The sequence below is a fragment of the Gobius niger genome, assembly GCF_951799975.1.
Source record: "Gobius niger genome assembly, chromosome: 24".
Taxonomy (NCBI): domain Eukaryota; kingdom Metazoa; phylum Chordata; class Actinopteri; order Gobiiformes; family Gobiidae; genus Gobius; species Gobius niger.
In genome coordinates this window covers 1,641,912-1,661,823 of record NC_136875.1, presented here as the reverse complement: position 1 = coordinate 1,661,823, position 19,912 = coordinate 1,641,912, and the positions used below count along the sequence as shown (strand labels likewise).

Sequence of the window (19,912 nt, the reverse complement as noted above, 5' to 3'; positions counted from 1 at the left end):
CAAAAGTGAGATATGTAGGCCAGACGTGGGCCAAAAAATGTGTCCACGTGTGGTACTCCACTGGGCCAGATGACGACCACATGTGTACCATCAGTGGGCCATGTCTGGACCACCTTTGAATAATCTGGTTTACGACTGGCAAAGAGTTGGCCCTGTTCTGGGTTTATTGTGGGCCAGATGTGGTAACCGGATGTGGACCGCGTTATGGCCGATAATCCACGCGGTATGTGGGCCAAATCAATGTGTCTGATGTGGGCCACATCTGGGCCATACCAATTTTGCTATCTGGGACTACATCTACTGTACGTTTGCTAAACTACAGGAGTGATAAAGACCGTTTCATATTCATGGATCATTCTCAGTCAGATCCCTTTTATTTCACATGGATTTGACATGAATGGATCATTGCCTTGTGGCCTTCGCCGTAACCATTCAAACAGCTGTTTTACTCCTGTTGTGTTTAGTTCAGGGTTCCTGTTTAAGGATGTGCCGTTCACTTTTCTCGCTCACACTCTCTGTTTGCTGACGTGAGCGGGATCTTCGTGAGAGATAGTGGCTTCAGTAATTACCACAGAACAACAGCGAACACGGACAAGGAGCTTCCACTCATTCAGATCGAAAAGATACAAAAGAGACAAAATACAAAAACCTCAGCGATTCAAACTTCCATAGCAGAGCGCGGGTTCAGGAGAAACACTGTCGAGGCGAGACGCTGCAGGTGCACAGGGACAAACGGTGAATCCATTACTGACAGACATATGAGGGACAATGTGGTGCAACTTTTCTGTCAGTGTGTGTTTTCAGAGAGAGTTTCCCAGTATGCATTCTGAACAGTATTGAGCAGCGACCGTCACAGACAACTCGATATAGACCACAATGCACTGGGAGAGTCAGAGGGCTACAGACAGACAGGTCTTTGAACTATGCACAACACGAATGAGTGAAAACAGCTGGTTTATTCACGTGTTGCTTGTTAATGGTTTAGCTTGAGAGATCGATGGCTTCCTCTCGGACAAAAATCCAAGCTGGATGCTATGGTGAAATCAAACATATCGGACTGATGTTAATGCATCAATATTCCACTGGACTTAGTTGGTCTTTATTGCAGGAATACATTATCCCCAGAGTTTAGTGACTTAGAGCAGATGCATTCACTCACACTCCGGACTCGAGGCTCAGTACTTTCTCCTCGAGAGGGAGAAAGTACTGTCTGAATCAGTGCACTATACAGTCTACAGTGAGGGCCTAAACAGTGAACGAGTGGTTAGGGACTAGGGTGCACATTCAGACTAGGGCTGAAACAACTAATCGATTACTAAAATAGTTGTCAACTATTTCAGTAATCGATTAATCGTTTTCTAGTAAACACAGACTAAAATAGAGCAAAAAAGACATGACAATTATGTATTTTGGATGAAAACCTACTTTGTTTTTAAAGTTAGGGTCTGCAGTGTTTTGTACATTGTAAATTTCATAAATATCTGTCTTTGTCTCGTCCAATCAGAAAGCAGAAGTAGCACAAAGAGCCTCCTACAAACGTTTACTTTAAGTTTACTCCATCAACGTGTCCTCAAGCGGCGCCACTTTAGCTTTATGTGATGAAAACATTTTATGCACCTTTCACAGCCAATCGATTAATCGATTAATCGTAAAAATAATCGGTAGATTAATCGATTACCAAAATAATCGTTAGTTGCAGCCCTAATTCAGACACAGCCCTTGTTTTTAGTTCAAAGCTCAATCAGGCAGGACTTAGATGTTAAAAAGCTTCCTCATGTCGTTGAGAGGAGTAGGTAAAGTTTGAGTCTTATGGAGCGACTAAAGTGCAGATGTTGTTAAAGCAGTACTAAGTAACTCTTCCCCCTAGAGGCCATAAGCGCAACTGCAGGTGTAGTAGCAAGTTACGATTTTTTAACTTATTAATTGTCTTGGAGAGTAAATACTACGCTGACAGGAAAGGTGAAGGGAGAGAGGGTTACTGTGCATCCAATTATACAATGGAAATATTTTTTTTCACTCAAACTTTGCTGTAAATACTGTTTAAAGTGATGTTAGCCCGCAGTTAGCTTTGCCCGTTAGCATGTTAGCTTCTTCTTCGTGATTCCATTAGTGTGTATTGCTTTCTCCGCACCGGTGGCAGTCAAGTTGCAAACATGGTTTTCTGGTCAGAGACACCAGGGGGAGATGAAAGACGCTCCAATCATCCCATAAACACTTGTATTACCCCCACAGGGACTACGGGGAGGATTTATTAAGGTAAACACGTTACTTAGTACTGCTTTGTGTGGAGTGGAATGAAAACAGCCCTAAAGTTTCATCACTTTGTCTGCACGTGCGCACCTCCATCATGGACAACACCTCCCACCCACTGCACTGTAGAGGAGCTGAGCAGCTCTTTCAGTTGCAGACTGAGACACCCTCAGGTCCGTCATCCCCACTGCTGTCAGACTGTACAACACTACAGCGAAGTAACTCATGTGCAATAACCGCTTTGCAGAAATACATGCAATAATCACTTTATCAGCCACTTGCACTGTGACTGTCAACCTGCACTGCTAATACTGACATTCTATCTTATCTTATTCCCTCTTTAGCCGCTGCTGTCTCCCACAAAGGAAATGACCATATTACACTTTCATGCTACACGCGGATACCAAATGTGTCAGTATTTGTGTATGTTGGAGTCGCTTCAGACAAAAATCCCCAAACGTCATCAAAACAAACCCTGTGAGGGGAGAGTTTGGTCTGGTTTTGTTCACTGTAAGACAAGGTTAAGGAGAAATCGCTCAGATCCATGTTTTCGCCTGCAGCGTCTCTTTTTCCTCCAGCCGCAGCAGCAGGAGGAGTAAAAATCCTTCGTCTCCCCGTCCTCTCTCAGTAAATGTTTAGTGTGGCCTCACTCTGGACCTTGGACCAGTGACTCTGACTTTGGAGAATTTCCCACACGATAGCGAGACGTGTTCAGACCAACGGGAGACAGATTTACCGAGGAGACAGGAGACAGATATCAGTGTCATTACGGCTAAACAAAGGGACGCAGCTTCACACTGTGAGACGCCACAATATATAGGAAAAAAGAAAAAACAGGGTCAAAATGATGAAAAACGTACAGATGTTCAGTATGTTAGTCTAGTTTTCATCATAACATTTTAGTTTGAATGTCCAGGTTAAAACAGCCCTAACTCTCTCTTTACAAAGTTTATTAAGTAAAATAAATACCGGGACTTTAGCAATACTTGGTTTTCGATGCCAATACCTGAACGACAGGCTACTTGTTACGATGCCTATACTCAAATATTTGGCATCTGAAACCAGACAATAGAGCAATGATGTTTAGAATTAGTGGTCGATCTATATGGGTTTTTCTAAGGCCTCGGGTTGATTTTTCTTGGCCGATTTTTTTCCAAATGTCTGGTGTATAATCCTGTAAAAACATGAATACTTGGCCACTCCAGCTGTTTTATTGCATTACTTAAAGCAGGGGTCCTCAGACTTTTTTCTCTGGGGGCCACATTATTGTTCCTGACTGATGGGGGGCCGGACCGGGTTGGCTATAACATAGACTTGTATGACCCAGAGCAAAATGCCTCTTTGTGAAGTAGAGACGACTCGCCTGCACCGTCGTCCACACGACTTTATCCACAAGATCAACACTTGATTGAGGCACATATTTGTTTCACTGTCGTGGTTTGCAAAAATAGTAATCAAGTCTTCACACTTTGTTTTAATTTCCATTTGTTTGTATTTTCAAATAAAACATCATTATGTAATGTGACCAAAGTAATAACTTCTTACACTTGTGCTTTACAAGCCTGTTCACAAGTTTCTCAAAGTACTGTGGTCATTATTCATTCTCTCCACACTCTGTGGTTAAGCTTCATTTACCACGAGGCTATAATGTGTTATTCTGATCTCTTATGTAAGTGCCCTCTGCTGGACACCTGTGGAAGTATGTTTTATTTATTCAAATTGCCCCCTAGTGGCTGGAATGAGTAAACTGGTTATTTAGTTAAATTAACCTAACTCCGAACAGGAATGGACTGGAGACTTACTTTTTTTTTTTGACATACTCAGGGATTTGTGCTCTACAAGTGCGGGGCTGGATTAAATCATCTTGCAGTCCGGATTTGGCCCGCGGGCCGTAGTTTGAGGACCTCTGACTTAAAGGGTCTAGATGCAAGTTGACCATTTTATACTCACTACTGCCCCCTCAGGTCATACATGTAACTGCACCTTCTATATTAAGCTCGTTCATGACGGCACTTCGGAAGTAACACGTTTTTGAGTGACAGTGCAGTGAACAGGTCTGAGCTCATTCACACATGGCTGGAACATGTAGGGGGAGGAAAATACATTATTTCAACATTTTTAAACTCTGTATAGTCCCTTTAAGGTGATTCAATCATAGCTTATGTCCCAGCTTTGATTAGTTGCCACCAGCATTAGCATACTGTTGCTAGCCGCGGCTTTTAGCACAGAGGTCAAAAATACAATTGTTGAAACTAACTCAGCAATTGAATTCTCCAGGTTCTGTGCATCACAATGACATGCAGCATGTCCATATTCACCCAGGTTTAGTGAAGCTTACATTTGACAAACTTGTAGCTAAATAGTAGCCGATATTGTACAATCCCTAAATATCAGCCCGGTATCGGTCAACCTCTAATTTCAATATATTCATCAGGTCAAAGTCAAGAATTGTATGAAAAATGGGGAATAATTTTGAGAACAAATGGGGGAAATTACTAGAAATTGTGGCAAAAGGAAAAAATGAGGTTTGAATTCCACTCTCACCACTTAAGTTGCTCCTACAGACTCCAGACTTTACAGCTCGGACTCAACTACATTTGGGAGCATTTTTCTCAGGGATCTTTCTCATTCCCGGCAGATTTATTGAGCTTTGAACCTGAAAAAACAGAGAAATTGGACATTTTCCAGATTTGTCCCACTAACTAATCTTTGGACCTAATGTGTGACAACATGAAAGCGCTCGGTCCATTATTCAGATGTTTGTGCATAAAACAGTGGCCTCCAGCAGAAGCTTCACCTTGATATCTCTAAATGATGTATTCTTTTCCTTATTCACCTGCGGCGTCTCGCTTTAAAGCCTGACGGTTAAGTTTTGAATCTCTGTCTCTCTCTCTGTCTCGCTCCCTCTGAGGCTCCGGGCGATGCAAAGCGGCGTGCGTCGTCATGGCGACACAAATCCCGCCGGGCCGAGCGCCGGGAGAGTCTCCGGTGACTGCGGTCGTTCAGGCGACACAAAAACACCCAAAGGCACCAGCTCCACCAGCTCCAGGTCACGAGAGGTGAACTCAGCTCCATGCACTGCACTGGACTTTACTTTACTGAAGCGTTCTCGTGGTCGCCATGGGAACAACATCTGTCGCAAAACTGATCAGCTGTTTGAGGACTACGTGTGTTTGTTTTGTTTTTTACAAACAAGCATTTTATCCCAGTAAAGACCAAAACAGAGGAAAACGGTGTTGTAGGAAGGTCATTGTTTGTAAAATGCCAAATAAATGATGACCTACTGAAGCCAAACCACAGCATGCTAGTTTGTAGCCTTGGTTAGTTATTTTACAGTTAGTCACACGTTAGCTACGTTAGGACTCTGCATTCATGACTTTGCCATATGGAGTGACGAGAGTTTCATTTCGTTTCATCATTTTGATACGTCACTATTGTCATGCCTCGCTGCTGTGGCTGTGAACCTGCCCGCGGCCGTGCTCTGAGCTCCAGCCGGAGTTTGTCCCCTTTCGTCGCCACCCTGAGCCCCATGGCGGTCTGCCCCCGCTCTGTGCCCGGCTGGCGCACAGAGCGGCGAGTGGTGGAGCTACTTGTGAGAGGGCGTCACATTCAGAAGCGTTCGAACCTGTCATACACACTTTAAGCGTGGGAAACACACTAACTAACTATATATATATAGTTTTCTACTAAAGAAAGAAACGACATGGGGAGGAGCAAAGTGGTTCAACAGCCCATAAATACATGAATAACGGAGAATGCTAACTTGATGCTACATGTTAGCATCGGGCTAATGCTAACGTTAGCTAGCGCAAGCTACAACTGCCGTTTTTTCACTTCTACTGAACAATCTGCTGTGAGAAAACATCCATATGGACCCGATTTACACTTGACTTTATTTATGTGATAAATAAGTTGATATTCCACCAGAAAATGGCTAAAAAGAGGGAAAATTGTGTTTTTCTAAAGATTCTATTTTCCCCCTCGGCGAAGCCACGCCCCCTTCTATGACGAGATGCGTCTGTATCTATGTTGGAGTGATTTCCAACAAAATCCACAAAGTCCACAAAACTTGATCAAGTTAACGTCGTAATGGCTGAGTTTGGTCTGTTTTCTACTAAACTGGCGCCGCAGGAAAAATCCATGTTTTCACCTGCAGCGTCTCGACACATTGTGAATAAATAAAAAATAAATAAATACCGTTTTGGAATCCAGTTCGTGTTTGCTCTGAGCCAGAACTTTGTCCACTCCGGCCTGGTCCTCGAACGTCACGAATCCAAAGCCCCTGGAGCCACAAAATCAAAGCAACCTTCAGTTCCATCATGAATCAGCGCTTCACTGTTATTTACACCGTGTCACTCCTCAAGCAGCTCAGGATCAGTGATTCAGACGAGTTCTGAAAAGGAAGAGTAATGGTGTTTCTATGATCCTACTGACCCGCAGAACCAGCTGGAGAGGACTGAACATGACTGCGCCTCCATATTTGGACTTGGAGTCAAAGAACTTTAATAAAACTCTAGATAGGACGGTAAATGCGTACGTTGGAACGAATGGCAATTATGGCGGCCATCTTGTGACTGGCCCTTCTAACCCAGTGCAATGTCATCAAATGGAAACACCACTTAATCCCTTGATTCTGTTTTGATCTATTGTATTGTATTGATTATTGAGTTATTTCATGACTCTTTGATCATGGTGACCGACCTCAGGTCAGATCTGGGTGATGTTACATAGAGACTTTATCGACTTTAGTGCCATTTGTTGATGGATTTTCCTCTGTCAAATCATTCACTTCTCTTTATATCAAATATAATTGGTAAATGGTCTCAACTTATATAGATACAGACGGCATCTCGTCATAGAAGGGGGCGTGGCCTCGCCAAGGGGGAAAATAGAATCTTTTAGGAAACACAATTTTTCACTCTTTTTAGCCATTTCCTGGTGGAATATGAACTTATTTATCACATACAAATAAAGTCAAGTGTAAATCGGGCCCATATGGATATTTTCTCACAGCAGATTGTTCTGTAGAAGTGAAAAAACGGCAGTTGTAGCAAGCGCTAGCTAACCGTTAGCATTAGCCCGATGCTAACATGTAGCAGCATGTTAGCATTCTCTGTTTTTTTATGTATTTATGGGCTGTTGAACCTCTTTGCTCCTCTCCATGTCTTTGTATCTTTATTTAGTAGAAAACTATATCAATAATTCAGCGTTTGTTAAAGTAGTTTTTAAATAATTAGAGAAAGTTTCGATTATTTCAAAATTGTTTTTCCCCCTTAACTGTTTTCAAACATGACCATATATGGGCGATTCCAGAGATGCCGTCAGTATCTATATAGCGCTTTTCTACCTTCATTTGTTTACTACTTTAAAACAGAATTTCTGTCCTTTTTAACACGACATGACCCACATTTATTAAACATGGGACAGTGACGAGTGGAGAAAACAAAGCTAACATGGCTTAACAACACGACGTTTCAAACAAATGACCTGATATTAACTGAGAGAGACTTGCTCCTGGTGTTGCATTGGTGGCATAGGGGTTAGCCTCACCGACCGGTCACATGATGGCCGCCACGTTTTCCACATCATCGAGAGTCACGTCCAATCTGGAGTTTTATCAAGCATCTCAAAGCGTCCCATGTGGAGTCACCTATAGGTGAGGAAAGCCCTTCTCTTTGGTCCTCAGGGCGACTCCAAAAGACACTTGGTAAACAGCATTTCTATGAAGACTTTGACCTTGTTTAAACGGCTCAAAAGCTAAAAATGGCCATGACCCACGTGACAACACTGGGCGGGTGTCATATTCTTAACCACACTGTTTTTTATTAGATTTAAAAAGTGGAAGCCTGAGTCTATGATCGACTCTGTGGAGGCTCGAAGCCGGACCACCTCACGCCTTCATGCCCTTTTAAGGAACAGGCTTCGTAGGAGGAGACAAAGGTTCAGGTTCAAACCTTTATTCTTCTTCCTTACAGTAGTGATGTCAGCAAAGTTAAATACAAATGGCACAAACCGCACTTTAACTTTGAATAAGGATGTTAGAGAAGAGCTGCAAAAACAACTCACAACTGGATCGAGCAATATGCTTTTTCTTTATCCTTTATTATTTTCATTTAAATGTTTTTATCCTTTTATATTATCTTTGAATCTTTGTGACATTAGTTTGGCCTTTTTGCTTCACTTTCCTGTTAGTTTATGAACAAGTATGAAAGATCAGAAAGAAATCAGACAACTTTATCAGAAGATGTTTCTATGTCTCTGTCTCCGTTTGCTGAGGTTAAAACTTCTCCAAATTCACTTTGATTTAGTTTGCAAAGCCATATATTTAAAACGTTGAGAGCCAAAACAGGTTCAGTGTCGGCTATTTTGAATCAATATGGGATATCGTATTTTTTCCAGGATAGGTTCCGATTATTTGTAGGCAAAGTTTTAGTGCCAAGGTTTTTTTTTTTTCCGCGCAGCCCTGAACCTGTCGGGAACACATCCACAGCCATCCAGCGTTTGGCCCTGACGTGTGAATGAGCAGTTCTCCAGAGAAATCAGAACAGAACGTGTTTTAGGCTAAATCTCGTCGCCGGCGTTAACCAAAAGTGGAGCTAAACAGCAGTTAGTTAAAAAGTTTCAGCCGAGTAACTCATTGTCTGCTGCAACAGGAACAGAGCTGGGCAATGTATGATCTACATTACAAGATGACACTGGAACTGATGGTTCTGCAGATCTACAATGTCGAGTTTATTTCAAGTTTAAGTCAAGGGGATGGGGAAAGAAATGGGGGGATGGTACAAAATATGGAAAAAAATATTGAAAAAAAGTAGGGAAAAGGAAGGGGTAAGACACAGGGAAAAGACAGTGGAAAAAGTGGGGAATGGACAGTAGAAAAAATGAGGATAAGGAATTGGAAAAAGAGTAAAGATAGTGGGAAAAATGGGGGAATAAAGTGGAAAAAATGGGGAACAAAAGTGGACAAAGTGGGGAACAGAAAGGGGGAAAAATATAGAAAAGGGAGGGGAAAAATTGTAAGAATGTGAAAAAAACAGGGGAAGTAAAAGGAAAAAATGATACCATTCTAATTAGCGCACAGGATATTTTACATGAAAGTTGTAGTCCTTCATGGGTCTGTTTGTCTAAAAATAATAAAGTTTCCCCAGTGTCAGTGGATATGTTGACTAGGATTGGCACACAATATGCTTTTGCAGTGTATCTCAAAATCAGACGTGGTCAAAGTTGTCACATCGTATCAGAAACAATATATCACAATAAACCAAAGGACCAGTGTGAGCAGAGTGCAGTTCATATAAACCTATGAGGGACTCACCTGGAGCGCTTGGTCACGGGGTCCCGCATCACCATACACTCCTTTATGTCCCCGAACGCACCAAAGTACTCCCTCAGGCCCTCTGCACAAACACACACAAACACAGGCGGATCAGGGATAGGCGCTCAACGTTTGGTGATATCACTCACATATTATTGTTCTCATACACCAGGGCTATTCAAGTACATCAATGTTTCAAACACTTATTACTGTCATTGCTCAAGTAGAATCAATTCCATTTAGCTGTAGAGCAGTAGCCTGGTTTTACCAGAGCCTCGTACTCATTGTGTTTCATACAAGGGTCTGGACCTTCACAATTGAGCTCCGTTATCAGGTGGGAGGGTGAACTCCTTTGAAACCATTAGATCTGATTTTCGTATGTAATGCGCCCGAAGCAGCTATTATAACTCTATCATAACTCTATCATAACTCTATCATGGCTCTATCATAGCTCTATCATAGCTCTATCATAGCTCTATCATAGCTCTATCATAACTCTATCATAGCTCTATCATAACTCTATCATAGCTCTATCATAACTCTATCATAACTCTATCATGGCTCTATCATAGCTCTATCATAGCTCTATCATAGCTCTATCATAACTCTATCATAACTCTATCATAACTCTATCATGGCTCTATCATAGCTCTATCATAGCTCTATCATAACTCTATCATAGCTCTATCATAGCTCTATCATAACTCTATCATAACTCTATCATAACTCTATCATGGCTCTATCATAGCTCTATCATAGCTCTATCATAACTCTATCATAGCTCTATCATAACTCTATCATAACTCTATCATGGCTCTATCATAGCTCTATCATAACTCTATCATAACTCTATCATAACTCTATCATGGCTCTATCATAACTCTATCATAACTCTATCATGGCTCTATCATAGCTCTATCATAGCTCTATCATAACTCTATCATAACTCTATCATAACTCTATCATGGCTCTATCATAGCTCTATCATAGCTCTATCATAGCTCTATCATAACTCTATCATAGCTCTATCATAACTCTATCATAACTCTATCATAGCTCTATCATAACTCTATCATAACTCTATCATAACTTTATCATAGCTCTATCATAACTCTATCATAGCTCTATCATAGCTCTATCATAACTCTATCATAGCTCTATCATAGCTCTATCATAACTCTATCATAACTCTATCATAGCTCTATCATAGCTCTATCATAACTCTATCATAACTCTATCATAACTCTATCATAGCTCTATCATAGCTCTATCATAGCTCTATCATAGCTCTATCATAACTCTATCATAACTCTATCATAGCTCTATCATAACTCTATCATAGCTCTATCATAACTCTATCATAACTCTATCATAACTCTATCATAACTCTATCATAACTCTATCATAGCTCTATCATAGCTCTATCATAACTCTATCATAGCTCTATCATAGCTCTATCATAACTCTATCATAACTCTATCATAACTCTATCATAGCTCTATCATAGCTCTATCATAACTCTATCATAACTCTATCATAACTCTATCATAACTCTATCATAACTCTATCATAACTCTATCATAACTCTATCATAGCTCTATCATAACTCTATCATAGCTCTATCATAACTCTATCATAGCTCTATCATAACTCTATCATAGCTCTATCATAGCTCTATCATAACTCTATCATAGCTCTATCATAACTCTATCATAGCTCTATCATAACTCTATCATAACTCTATCATAACTCTATCATAGCTCTATCATAACTCTATCATAACTCTATCATAACTCTATCATAGCTCTATCATAACTCTATCATAGCTCTATCATAACTCTATCATAGCTCTATCATAACTCTATCATAGCTCTATCATAACTCTATCATAACTCTATCATAACTTTATCATAGCTCTATCATAACTCTATCATAACTTTATCATAGCTCTATCATAACTCTATCATAACTTTATCATAGCTCTATCATAACTCTATCATAACTTTATCATAACTCTATCATAACTTTATCATAGCTCTATCCATGGCCGTATCTACCATTGAGGTCACCGAGGTCCGGACCTCGATAAATTGTAGCTTTTTTTTCTCTACACATTGAATCCTTTACTGCACAAATGAATGTTGTAAACGTGCGCTAATACAGGCGGAAGAGCCTCTAATTCAGACGTGGATGAGCTTGTTATTAACCTAAATGTGTCCACTCTAAGCTTAAACCAGCGCATTCACCTTTGTAGCTACCAAATGCTTGGCGTCACCTACAAGCCCCGCCTCCCCCGCTCGCTGAATGGTAGGTTGAAAGTCAACCGATGTAGCGCAGCCACTGAGATCAGGCCCAGACGTTATGTAGGAACTGACCGGAGTTTAGGGATGGCTAAGGCCATTAGAGTGCCAACAATCCAGACAATTTTTCATGTAGCACCACAGCATATTCCATTTTATAGCTATTCACACATGTTATAGCACACATGCTATAGCTCGTTTGAAAGGCGAGACCCTAAGCTCTCCGTACGTGTAAACAGTTTAATTCTACGTGCCTCGGTTCCTGAGAAATGCTAAGCTAAACAGAGGCTAGTTTTGATCAAAATTACCGATTTTTTTTCTAGAAACGGAGATTCATCTCCTTTCTGATTAACTCCTCTCTCCTCCTCTCCTGCCTCTTCACATTTTCATCGACAACATTGTTGACACGTTTTGAAACACTGCATTTTTATGTCGTGTGCATTCAAACAGCCTGGTTCTCGGATTGAAGACTTTAACAGGATGTTTCTCAGCCATCTTTGGTCTGATTCTAACCATTTAAAACAGTGAGAAATGTTACAATCTCAACTGTTTCGATCGTTCCATGGGAAACGTGCTCCAGAGAGCGAGAGAGAAGCGTCGACTTTGACATCATTTACATGCAGCGGTAAATCGCAACTTCGTAACAGCAGGGACTTTAGTTCATTATGAAAAAAAAAGTAACGAGATGCGAGCGTGGATATGCAGGCGTGGATATGCAGGCGTGGATCAGGTTTAAACACTGAGGCAGTGGTTCCAAGCGACTGACCATACAAACTTCAACATTTTCTTTCTTTTTTGAGTGCCAATTAATATAGAACAATTGCCTAAATATTCCCATGAGTCCTATAAGCAGTCTACAGGAAGAAGGTCTATATCTAAATCTCAGACTATAAAAAAATTAAAGAAGAAAAAAAATAAAGATGACTTTACACTGTGATGATAAATCTCATGGCAATTAGATCTCGCGACTCGGCCCATCTCTAATATTAACCAATTAAAGAAGTCACAGCGTGCATACACGGCCACTATGTGGAGCTGTTTCCTGAACAATGATCCATAAACTCGCTCATGTCATTGTCCACAAAAAACTAAGAAAATATTCCAACAGTGAGTTGATGTGTCCACACTCAAGGCCATTTTCCTGTGGTCGGACACTGTCCCCACATACACACCAATGACATTTTAACTCTTGATTCCCCCAAAAGGGGGCGCGGCTCAGCAAGATTCACGAATGTTCCTCCCATCAAAAAGTGATTATTTATTTGTTATAGAAAATTGACACAGACCACAGGGTTTCAACACTGAACAGCATTAAAAGTCATTGAGTGAATTACAATTAAATTAAGGCCTCAAAAGTCAATACAAATCATCAAGTTGGATTCAAATTAAATCATTGAATTGAACATTTGAAAATACAATTGTCCCTTGCAGACAAAACTCACTCAATGACATTCCTCAACTGTTTTTACTGCATACATTTGTCAAAAAACACAAAAACGACGGTTTGAAACAAATCCAGCTGCATCTTTTGCTCAAAAAAGGTCCCGGTGTGTCAATGTAGTTTTGAATATCAATATTTCCACACATTCTTCTGTTCGATTGAATGTTTACAGATCTTATTAATCAATTAATAAAATTAGTCGGGGCAAAGCTCTCGATTTACCGATCGATCTACGTTCCCACCCTCACCTATGGTCATGAGATTTGGGTCATGACCGAAAAGACAAGATCGCGAATACAAGCGGCCGAAATGAGTTTCCTTCGCAGGGTGTCTGGGCGCACCCTCCGAGATCGGGTGAGGAGCTCAGTTACCCGGGAGGAGCTCGGAGTAGAGTCGCTGCTCCTTCACGTCGAAAGGAGCAGCTGAGGTGGCTCGGGCATCTGTTCCGGATGCCTCCTGGTCGCCTCCCGCGGGAGGTGTTCCAGGCATGTCCTATTGGGACAAGGCCTCGTGGAAGACCCAGGACACGGTGGTGGGACTATGTCTCCGAGCTGGCCTGGTGTCGCCTCGGGGTCCCCCCAGAACAGCTGGAGGAAGTGTGTGTGGATCGGGAAGTTTGGGCATCTCTGCTGAGACTGCTGCCCCCGCGACCCCGCCCCGGATAAAGCGGAAGAAAATGGAAGAAAGCGGATGGATGGATGGATGGATGGATGGAGATCTTATTAAATGATTGAAGATTTTTTTTTGCATTTGTGGTATTAAAATATAGTGTTTTCCATTAAAAAGCCTGGATCAAATTGTTTGGCAGGCCGGATCTGGCCCCCGGGCCGCTAGTTGCTGTACAATATGAAGGTTTTGTAGATTTTGTGCATTTTTTTTTATCACTCATATAAAACTTTAAAAGTAAATATCTTAGAACTAGGCAGAACTGAACTGATTTTATTTATTAGATTATTTGGTCAGGACAGTGCATGTAAACACGCCACACCGGATTGTAGCCTGGGCTCTCAAACACACTCTCATTCATCCTGGCCTATTGTTCATGTTTTTAGTGGTAGGGGAAACCGGAGTAACCAGAGTACCCGGAGGAAACTGTACACAGAAAGGCCCCGTGCAGGTGGGAATCGAACCCGGGACCGTCGGGCTGTGAGGCACGAGCACTAACCACTGCGCCATAGTGCACAGAGTTATTATTTTATCTCATCATTCTAGGAGGACGATTTATCGACTCAAAAGGTAGAATTCACTCAGACCACTAAACAGAAGTGTTATGACGCCGCAGTCTGTCACAGTGACTGAGCTGGACTTGTTTTGATCATGATTTCGCAGCTAGAAGGTCCCGGGAGTGCAATAGTACGATAACAATATTGCAAAAGCGGGATGTGTTCCATGTTTACACACACAAAACACAACATCGGCTCCAAAAACGAGGCTACAATGGGACGAAGAGATGGACAATTGGGACTAAACCTGGACTTTGGCATAATGAGTGTTTCTGTGATGATTGCGATTTGTTGTGATATGGATCGAGTGAATTCAGGTCATTTGGGACAGCATAAGCAAATGGCCTGTTACTTCTGTTCTAAAAGGCTCACAAACTACAAGGTCTGAGCTTTGTAGCGTAAAAAGTAATGAAAACATGACAAAAAAGTGTTAAATAAAGCACGAGTAAGTGCCAAAAACATGCTAGAAAAGCAACGATTGTGCAAGTATTGTGTTGCTTATCTAACACAATAAGACAAGTAATAAAAAAGCAACAAAAACATGACCTCAGACCATTTGACCAGGACCGAATTCAGCACATTGAGGTCCATTTTTCATGATGTTTGTATCACCACCGCATATTCTGTGTTCTAGCTTTGGACACATGCTATGACTCCTTTGAAAGGGGAGACTCTAAGCTCTCCGAGAAAACAGTTTAATCCTCGGTTCCTGAGAAATCTAAGTTAAACAGAGGCTAGTTTTGATCAAAATCACTTTTTTTTTCTAGATTCAGAGATATTGTGTGTTTTATGCAACACTCTCCTTTCTGATTAACTCCTCTCACGCACTTACATTATGGGAAGAGGCAAATGCCTAAATATTCCCATTTCAAGTCAATTTTCAAGGACAACATTGTTGGCAAGTTTTGATCGATCGCTTTTTATGGCATGTGCTTTTAAAGGAACAGGCCACCGTTTTTACATACTGAGATATGTTTTTACCTTAGCTTTGACGAGTACTTTAGGACCTGTCTGATCTTCCCCCGTGCCTTCAGTCACGTAAACACAGCGCAGACGGCGTTAGCATTTAGCCTCTCCCTCTCTCCTCTATAGCTCCAAAACAGGTCAAGATAGAAGCTACCAAGCTCTTCCACGTTTTCCCTATTTAAATATGGTTACGTGAAGTGTTCCACTACAAAGTATAATCACACACAATTAAACAATGTGGATTTTCTAAGCGGATAAAAGGGGGGACTATATTGTAACGCATAATAATACCAGGAGTAATTTGGCATCCACACAGTAATCTTCACTTCGCTTAGAAAATCCACATTATTTGATTGTGTGTAATTATACTTTGTAGTGGAACACTTCACGTAACCATATTTAAATAGGGAAAACGTGGAAGAGCTTGGTAGCTTCTATTTTGACCTGTTTTGGAGCTATAGAGGAGAGAGGGAGAGGCTAAATGCTAACGCCGTCTGCGCTGTGTTTACATGACTGAAGGCACGGGGGAAGATCAGACAGGTCCTAAAGAACTCGTCAAAGCTCAGGTAAGAACATATCTCAGTATGTAAAAACGGTGGCCTATTCCTTTAAGCAACCTGGTTCTCAGATTGAAGACTTTAACAGGATGCTTCTCAGCCGTCCTTGGACCATTTAAAAACTCAGAGAAATGTTAAAATCTCAACTGTTCCGATCTCTCCATGTGAAGCCGCTCTGCTTTGTCAAACACGCTCCAGAGAACGAGAGAGAAGTGTTGGGTTTACAGCTGTTCACTACACAACACCACGGCCCCTCAGACTAAAGAAAGAAAGAAAGAAAAGAAACACAATAATATATATATAAAATGTCCAGATCGTGACTATTCACAAGTTTCTGATCGTCATTCATTTCACTTCTGTTCATCACAGAGTTTGAAAGCCGCGTATTCCAGGAACTGAAAGGCCAGTGTGCCGAGGGGCCGGCAGTGCGTTTGGATAAAAGACTGACCCAAACTTAGAAAAGCAGCTTCGAGCATCATCATCACCATCATCATCATCATCATCATCATCATCACTGCAGCTGACATCAGACGCCTCAACAAAGATAAAGACTTCCAGCCATAGCATGGGGTGAGTCTGACATACAGAGAAATCCAGATCCCCCAAAACAAAAAAGCCACAAAAACGTGACATTAATGCAGCAAAAAAAAGTTTCAATAAGTTTTCGTAGGTCTTAGCTTTCAAATGAGGCGTTACACTGGCCTAGAGGATGTTAAGCTCCAGTCGAGAATCTCTTAGATTTTTGTAAAGCCAAACTGGAGAAAATGTGCTCGGGTAAAGGAACAGGCCACCGTTTTCCCATATTGAGATGTGTTCTTCCCTGAGCGTAGACGAGTTGATGCGTACCTGTCTGGTCTCTGTGCGTGCCCTCAGTCACGCAAAATAACCGCAGATGTTGTTAGCATTTGGCCTCTCATAATGTATTCCTATGGCTCCAAATGGGATGAAGTTAGAAGCGACCGAGCTCTTCCACGGACACAAAGACCAGACAGGTACGGATCAACTCGTCTACACTCAGAACAGATCTCAGGGTGTAAAAACGGTGGCCTGTTCCTTTAAGGCGGGGTTAACCTCTTAAGGGGAGACACTACAGGCAAAACTCAATTTTTTCCGTTTTCAGGTTTTGGGCCAAATTGGTCTCTGAACATACAAGCTTTCACCCGGAAACCAAAAATATATCTGATCTTCACAACAACATGTTTAAATATTGCGCTGATTCAATGTTCCCCCATAGACTTATATGGGAGAACACAATTTCAAGGGCCTTTTTCTGCAAACACATTTTTCTGTCATTGTGGCGACACTATGTCCACGTCAGTCGGACCTAAAGACTTCACATTTTCCAGCCTTGGACTGAACAATATTTGGAAGATTTTTTCAAAGGGATTTTTTATTATTTAATCCCTTAAGCCCCATTTATTGAGTTTTGAATGTCAAAAAATAAGGCGAAAATTTAATTTTTACAACATTTTCCACTAAAAAAACAGCTTATTTTAAAACTAAAAAAGAAATCCAAAATCCCCTCAGAGAAAGTCTTGGCAACTCATTTATCAATAAAATGAAACCATAAATTTGAATGTAGCTCTATCCATTATTCAGATTTCGTCGCCGAAAAGATGGGAAATTTGGGGCATTTTTAGGCATAAAACACCTTGTTCTTATATGAAAAGATAAAATGACAGAAAACTTGCAATGTATGTTTTTCTTACATTTATGCCAGTGATCGACAGCAACAGTTTCAAATTGATATCTGTAAATATACATTTTTCCCCTATTCGCCTGCAGTGTCTCGCCTTAACCCCGGAACGGAGCACGTTTTCTCCAGTTTGGCTTTACCCAAATCTAAAAGCTTAGTGGAAAAAAAGTCTCAAAAGAGTGACAGAAAAGTTGCAACGACGTGGGACGAAAACGCAACCAAAAAAAGTGACACATAGATCAACGACAACGAAAAGCGATGAAACAACGGCAACGGAAAAAAGATCAACTTCGACGAGTTTTGTCGGTCTTAGCTTTCAAATGAGACGTTAAAGGGTAAAGGCTGAGGTTACATTTTGAAGACCGGCGGGAGGTAGTATCACACACTGGGACATTGTCTCCACTGTGGACACGAGCGAACCAAACGGAAACAACCAAACGCGTCCTAAACCCTATAGGCTTTACGTGACGCGTGATCCCGCAGGGACTTGCGTTGTAAAAAAGAACAGTCGCTAAAAGCTGCGCTCTTCTAAGAAACACTGATAATGCGGATGCCCCGTTAAAGTGCATGACTCTGTTTGACGCTCGCGCGGAGGGAGGGATGCGCGGCACGAGGCTGCGTCAGACAATGGGGGGCACTCGCGCGAGGACGGACCACGTTGTTTGTTTGCGCGTTTTTCCTTTCGAGCGAAAACGGTTCCCCCCCCGAAGACACCCCCCAGGACGCACGGCGAGCGCGCGCGGCGGGGGGGGGGGAAAGGGGACGAATATTAGTACGCGATGGAACCGGGGGATGTTGCTCGGGAAACGTGCGCGTGTGACGCCGAGCGAAACTGGACACGGGACAAGTACAGGGAGAGAGAGAGAGAGAGGGAGGCTCGTAATCCTGCGCAGCTTACGGAAGGACGCGGGGAGGACGTTCGGGGATGGCGGGAGGAAAAGCGCGTTAGTAAAGGAGAGAGATTCCACTCCAGGGTCACCCCCCCTCCCCCCCCCCCCAAACACCCCCTTCACCATTCACTCTCTGTCCCCCCCCGTCCCGCTCCGTAGCTTTCCGTTTGATAAAACAACAACAACAACAACAACAGTGGAGATCGGCGCGCGGCGGCGGGACACTCACCTTGGGTCGTCTGCCAGCTCAGCCCCCCCACGAACATTTTGCTGAACGAGAGAAACACAAGCCGTTAGCGGGACGGGGCAGAGGGGGGGGAGGGAGGGGGGGGGAGAGGGGGGGAAGCACGAGGGGGGGTGGGGGGGCAGCCATGTTTTGGACTTCTCTCTCTCTGTCTCTCTCTCTGCCTCCGCGCGGGGATGGAGAAGTTCACGCGTGGCCTGGATACGGCGGCGCGCGGCGGACAAACGGAGCAGCTGCGTCCCGGACCGGGGTCTGGTCCCCCCCCCCCCGGTTCAGACGAGGCTCCAGTTCGGTGTCCAGCGGTTCAAGTCCCGGTTAGGAGAGTCCCCCTCTGGTTCCAGTTCCGCAGCGGCTCTGCTTTGTCCGCACGCGCGCGCGCCTCGAACTCCCGTAAAGTGCGCCGTTTTCGGAGGATCAACTGGGGGGGAGGAGGAGGGGGGGAGGGTAGAAGGGTAGAGGGAGAGAGAGCTCGTGGGCCCGTGCTCGGTACCGGGGGTCGTTCGCGGAGGAGTCCTCGAGGCCTTCCGTGTCCATGATGCGCGTGGCTCCAGGTCCTCGTCCCGCACTGAGCTCGCGCGTCGCTCCACACTGCGAGGGGCGGGGGGGAGGGGGAGAGAGAGAGGGAGAGAGAGAGAGAGAGAGAAGGAGGGAGCCTGGGGGAGGGGACACGCGCACACAAATACACAGCATGCACACAGGCCCCGCCCCTCCCCCGCGCTCCCGCAGACGGGACCCTCCTCCGCGCGCCATTGGCTGCTCCGAACCACGTGCGCCACAAAGGAAAACACGCACGAGCTTCACTGATCACAGACTACTGCAATTACTACTACTACTGCAACTACTACTGCAACTACTACTACTACTACTACTACTACTACTACTACTACTACTCCCAGAGGTGGGTAGAGTAGCCCACATATTGACTCAAGAGTTATCTGTAGTTCTGTGAGTAACTGAGCGTAAATGTCTCATGATTCATAAACCTATAATAACAAATCTTTATGAAGAAATACTTTTTTTTTCTTTAAGA

The 19,912-nt window shown here is 42.9% G+C and overlaps 1 protein-coding gene across 1 annotated transcript in view; it reads right to left on the bottom strand.

The window, feature by feature from the left end:
- LOC306982521 (RNA-binding protein Musashi homolog 1-like) overlaps window positions 1-19,660 on the bottom strand; it is a 33,772-nt gene extending 14,112 nt beyond the window's left edge. The window contains exons 1-4 of the mRNA XM_079582482.1: window positions 19,373-19,660; window positions 18,868-18,908; window positions 9,566-9,647; window positions 6,448-6,532 (exon numbers count right to left, since the gene is read on the bottom strand). Of these exons, the coding sequence (XP_079438608.1) occupies window positions 6,448-6,532; window positions 9,566-9,647; window positions 18,868-18,908; window positions 19,373-19,632 (468 nt within the window). The 5' untranslated portion in view covers window positions 19,633-19,660. The remainder of the gene's footprint in view (window positions 1-6,447; window positions 6,533-9,565; window positions 9,648-18,867; window positions 18,909-19,372) is intronic.
- Between the last annotated feature and the right edge of the window lie 252 nt (window positions 19,661-19,912).